Source organism: Microchirus variegatus, assembly GCF_963457635.1.
Source record: "Microchirus variegatus genome assembly, chromosome: 7".
NCBI classification, from domain to species: Eukaryota; Metazoa; Chordata; class Actinopteri; order Pleuronectiformes; family Soleidae; genus Microchirus; species Microchirus variegatus.
The window spans coordinates 19,706,772-19,712,771 of NC_139808.1; the positions used below are offsets into that span (position 1 = coordinate 19,706,772).

General features: G+C 41.8%; 1 protein-coding gene across 1 annotated transcript in view; it reads left to right on the forward strand.

Moving 5' to 3' along the window:
- Positions 1 to 5,264, forward strand: part of LOC310929607 (calmodulin-binding transcription activator 1-like) — a gene marked incomplete at both ends in the record, with an annotated part of 97,339 nt that extends 92,075 nt beyond the window's left edge. Inside the window, 5 exons of the mRNA XM_083892414.1 lie at positions 253 to 321; positions 1,904 to 2,049; positions 2,398 to 2,469; positions 4,948 to 5,019; positions 5,183 to 5,264. Of these exons, the coding sequence (XP_083748540.1) occupies positions 253 to 321; positions 1,904 to 2,049; positions 2,398 to 2,469; positions 4,948 to 5,019; positions 5,183 to 5,264 (441 nt within the window). The remainder of the gene's footprint in view (positions 1 to 252; positions 322 to 1,903; positions 2,050 to 2,397; positions 2,470 to 4,947; positions 5,020 to 5,182) is intronic.
- Between the last annotated feature and the right edge of the window lie 736 nt (positions 5,265 to 6,000).

Sequence of the window (6,000 nt, forward strand, 5' to 3'; positions counted from 1 at the left end):
TTGATTGAGTTGTCAAATTATAGTTATTATTATTATTGCTTAACAGAAACATTAGTATTTGTGGTTGAACGTTATGCTTGATTCAAAAATATTTATTTTTTCTAGTTTTATGACAGGTGGTCTAATACATTTGTTCAGCACATATAATGTTTTATGTGTGAATTATTACACATAATATATGTAATAATTCACATATATTATATGTATATATGTATATATATTATTACAAACTGCTAATGTCACTTCCCTCAGGGTCCCATTCAGGAACAACGCAAAGAGATTGCAGCAGTGATTCAACGCTGCTATAAGAGATATAAGCAGGTAAGGTTTGACTGTGTAGCGTGTGATTTAAGAATTATTTTTGATTTGTTTTATTGGTTTTCGTAAATTTAGTGAGGAACAGTGTACATTGATAATGCAAATTTGTCTCATCTGTTGTCCCTGAATCCCTAAACACAGGATATAACATTAAAATTATAGAGCTAATGAAACTTGAATCATATTGGCAGCCTAATTCAATAATCACTATCTGAGTTCTTGCTAGATGTTTTTTTTTACATGGACCGTGTATAAAAATGCACATGGTCTTCCGAAGGAAAAACAAACTCGCAACTAACAGTTTTTGAAACCGAACAGTAATTAGTAGTTTTTATAACATTGTGTAATTGTTAATCTGTATACGGAGCTGCTGAAACCCTGTTCTCTCCCCACTGTGGGATAAATAAAGCTATCTTATCTTATCTTATCTTAATATCTGCCGTGCTTAATCGTCTATTTTCCTCCAAATGGGAACAGAGCGTACAAAATGTATATCCTGTTGTCCTATTGAAGAAGAGCTGAAACTAGTGACTGAGATGATTAACTCTCCAGGAAAATGTTAATAGACGCTATAAATAATGTGAGAAATAGAGGCTCATTTTCCTGTTATCCTGTCCATTCAAAAAGGCTACTGCTACTGCTACTTTAAACTGCAAGACTGTCCATTTTTATTTGCAGTCAGTTGATTTATAGGTGACATATTTTGCAAAATCAACTTTTTAATCATTTAAATCCTTATATTTGGGACTCTGGAGGCCCTATCACTCGGCAAAGTTTGAAAAAAGATGGCTCACTCATGTTTTTGTGGTCCTCCTCAGTCTAAGTACAGGAGATAAAACACGCGATGTTGACTTCTGCGCTCATTGGGACGTCACAAAACGTCTCTAAATTCCTGGAATTGTTGTCTCGTGAAGCTCCGCTTTGTCTGTAAAACACACGCGAGAGTGCTGGCGAGGGCAACGGTATCCGAAAACCGTAAGTCCGCAAAGTTCGCAAAAAGTTCTATTCTTGGCTCCACAGTGCAGCACAGAGTTCTACACAAACTTCCAGCCTCAGAGGATTTATCTGTCCAGTGGATACATGTTATATATGACAGCAATGTGCCTGCAAATTATCACTTTTCCAAATGCTAACTGCTGTTAGCTCCCAGTAGCCTCTGTGGCTGATGTCATTTCCTGTCCCTTAAGTTTTGTTTTACTTTTTTTTAAGGTGGACCTAAAGAGATACGACTAAACAGAGTGTTCTGAACAGGGCTGTTTTGGCAGGGTGATTGAACTGCTGTGGTGCTTCATCCTTATGGTATTTTGACCAAAGCATCACAGTCACAGACCTGTTCATTAGGACACCAGGGAACTAGTTTAACTTGGAGAAATAGGGTATAATATGACTCCTTTAACAAACAGTAGATTCACTGGTTCAAACCTAAACTATGATAGACTTTAATACATTTGTTATTTGTTCTCTGTGTTTTAAGGTGGTTGGTTTTCCCCACTGCTGCCTTCTTCTTCTTCTCCTCCACCTTCTTTTGCCTCCTCTTTTCTCCCTCCATGACTTGTAAATGAATTGCTGCTCTTTTCTCCCCCAGTATGCACTTTATAAGAGGATGACCCTGGCAGCCATCCTGATCCAGAGTCGTTTCCGGAGTTTCCATGAGCAGAGGAAGTTCCAACAGAGTCGTAGGGCAGCGGTCCTCATCCAGCAATACTACCGCTCCTACAGACACTCCCTTGGGTACTTTATGCACACAAAGACACTCAGATGGAAGCGTATTGCACTCACTTGAAATTAAAAAAGTTTACATTTGACTGAATTACTTAGATAATTTATCCTGCTTGTCACATATAAATGTCATCCTTTTTAGAAAACAGAATACAATGACTGGCTTGAAACAGAAGTTTTTAAAATCAGCTGTGCAGTGGATAAAGAGACCTGTCCTGTCTTTCCACTTAGAATAAACAATCCTGGCTCTAAGAAAGAGATACAGGCAGTTAAGATACAATTAGGAAGAAAGCGTTCAACAGGACTTGGTCTGAAACACATACTGAAACACATATCCATACTGTGTGTCTCTTCCTGCAGCAGCCTCCTCACTAAAAGACAGAACCAGGCTGCTCGCAAGATCCTGAGGTTCCTGCTCCGATGCCGCCACAGGTGAGACGTGAATAAATCTCTGCACTCGCTCTCAAACACCACTGCTCATCATGTACATTACCCACAGCCCACTGCCACATGTGTGCTCACTGCATTGGTGCTAATAGTTGGTGTTGTTTTACTGTTCCTGTGAAGCCCCTTGATGGACCATAGGCCTCTGAAATGGGTGAGTCGTCTCCCCCCTCTCCTCTCTCTCCCTCTCTCTTGGTGGCTGATGCCTAATTTGCATGTCAGCGGAGGGAGTGGGAGAGGAGGTCCTGGATTATAATCCTTCTCTCTCTCTCTCTCTCTCTCTCTCTCTCTCTCTCTCTCTCTCTCTCTTGATCTACTACATACCTACCTGCCTCTCTCCCTCTGTTCCTCTCTCCGACGACTGCTGAATGATGCTGGTTCTTGTGCATGACCGACAGGTAGATAGAGAAGTGATTCTTGCATATGGTCTTCCTGGGGGCATGTTCTGACTGACATCATGAACGGACGCTAAGTGTCTTGCTTGGCCTGACAATCTCTTATTTTTTTTGTGCCTTGATGGTTGGGGGACGATAACAGGATGGTGAGTGTGTGCATGTGTGAGTGTGTGAGTGTGTGCGTGTGTGTGTGTGTGCGCGCGCTGGGTGTGTTTAAAAACATATAAATCTGCTGCTGAGTATGGCCATTTGATACAAAAGTTGTAAAAACAAAAAAACGCTGGGATGTCTCCATCGCACTTTTGCTCATGCGATACCAACATTAACATCATGTTTGTACATATATTAAACTACCAAGCTGTTAACAACACATTTGTGCTGGTGCATTTTCTACCTTAGGCCATTTAAGAACCTCATGCACCAACTGTATAGGGGCCGTTCACATGCAGCGTCCTTTGAGCGCACACATGCGTTATTATCCGTGGAGACGAATGCACAAATGACAACAAAGCAATAGAGAGATAGAAGAGTGCAGTGAGAGCTTTCAACATGTCTTCTGATACTGGAGCCAAAGAATTACATGAAATTGATCAGTGTTTAAATGAATTCAGTGAAGCTGCAGCAGCTTCAGTCTCCTCTGCAGCTCCCAGGTTTTAGTCGCTTATAGCAACCACAGGTGTGACAGAAGCACAACCTAACACTTCTGACTTCTTCCAGGCCTTGTCCACATGAAAACATCACTTTCCCTGCAATTGTTTTCACTAGTTATCAAAAGGTTTTCTGCAAACATGGACAAGTGATCGGAATAAAAACATGTCACGTAAACATGCATTACAGCCAGTGTGCGAAATACCCATTACTAATCGGGGGGTACCATCTCCCATTTATTGCGCAATACTGTTTCACCACCTCAGGTGCCATGCTGCAGTATTGGATATATTCCCTGTCAGATGTGGGCTTGTGTGGGCCTTTTCCACAGCGCCATTTGGAAAGCAATTAATTAAAACATTAAAAATACACAAAAGAAATAAAATAATTGAGATTTTGTCTGGTTAAAAAGGATAAGAAAGCATGCATGTATTATGTATGTAGATCATATATTATGTAAAACTGAAATTACAAAAATCTAGGAAAAAAACATGCTTTCCAATTACACTGTAACTTAACTAAACTGTTGCATTTGAGGCTTTCAGGGGGTCTTGAATGTTAATCAGGGGGGTCTAACCCCCCCAGACCCCCCTGTATTTCACACAGTGGATATAGCCCATACAGACAGGGCTGGTATATGCTGAACGTCATGGAACAATGAATAGACATGAAAGACATAAACTTGGAAGACGATGGAAAATGAGACAGACAGTGGATGGTGAGGGGGACAAACAGAAACATGCAGCGTTTGTTTACTATTAAAGTGAAACTTCTTCTTCTGCTTCTACTACCAGAGTAGTAGAAGTTCTTGCAAGCTTTATGCATGTGCACTGTACGCACACCACAATTAGATCATTTCATTATGCATCCATGTAATTGTATTTTATTCCAGTTGGAACAAACCTTGGAAGAAATTTTGCACTTGTAAACAAAGCAACTGTTTTCTTCCACAAAAAGGCCTGTATGTGCTCTGTAACACTGCCACAGAAATACACCAAGAATGCAGAAGAAGACGTGGAGCATGCACATGAAGCTTGTTTGCACAAAATCCAAAAACAAGAAATAGATGACAAAGATAGTGACAGAGAGGTGGGGCAATGACATCATCACTTTCCAAAAGTTGAGTACTGGTTGAAAAATACAAAAACGCAAGTGTGGTGTTGTGAGATTTTTCCACTCTGGGACCAGTCTTCCAAAAACTGCGTAAGCTTTTGTGAATTCTCCTAAACTCGTTATTGTGTGAACGGCCCTTACAAATATTCTGCTCCTATGAAGAATAAGAAATAAACAATATACATTTACATTTTATACATACATCCAGTGATTTTTGAGTATCGGACAAATACTGATTTTGAGTCTCATAATGGGCTCATCCCTGTTGTGCTGTAAAAAACTCACTATAATGTGTTTTCTTTTTCCTCAGGGTCAGAGAGCAGAGAAAGGCCAGGGGTCCTGAGATTCCACCACCCGGCCCCACACACAGCCCCCTCAGCCTGTGAGCAAACTCTACACCCTCCCTGCCCTCCATCTTCCCCAGTTTTTTTCCGTTCTCCTCCCCCCTCCATCTCCCCCAGACTCCCTGTCCCTGTTTCTCTTCCCCAACCCGTTCCTCCTCTTACCCCTTCACTCTCACCCTCTCTTTCCCCTCTTCTCTCAAGAGGGAAAAAAACTCTTCCCAGACAGACTGAGGACAGGATAGGTGTCCATCATGGCAGCTCAGACAGACAGACTGCTGGGTAGAGCCCAGGGACCTGGCTCTGCCCACATGATCCTCCTCCACAGTTTCACTGGGAGGCCATCACATTAACCTCATGGCATTCTTTGCACTCTCCATGGGTATGTTTCTTTGCAAGTTAAAAGTCGACGAGGGATCGCAAAGGAAGCGTACGACAACGACGTCCTGCCGTTCATGGCAGCGACTGGACGTGGGCAAACGGGCCTGAGACGACTTTGACATGCAGAAAATGTACAAATCCTGTTGCGTTTTGTACCCGAACAGCGATCCATGAAAGAAGAAGGAAAAAAAATAAAAACCAAAAGACTCACTTATATGTTGCATTTGCATGCAAGATTATTTCGCTTATTCCTCCTCTCCATCATCCAGAACAAGCTATAGTGGCAAATCACTCTGCTGATTCAGTATATCACAGCATCATCAACCACCCTGACTCACTGGCTTAAAGACCTATTTATCAGTCACCCGAACCAATGGGGAGGAACTGCACTTGAATGTAAGAGGGGCATTGTTAGAAAAAGGGCGGGGGTCTGAAAAACGATGTCTTAATTTGTTACATGGACTTTGTATGGAGTCGTTCTCAGAGGCAGCACTTTGCTCGCCTGACGTGGTGTCCGTGTTTGTTCAATTCAATGCATGTGTTTGAGCCACGAGCTCCTGCATGCTCGCCAAACTGCTTTAGTGTTGTTTCTTTTTTCGTATTTCTGTGTGTAGTTGTGTCTCACTTACGTCCTCATCAAC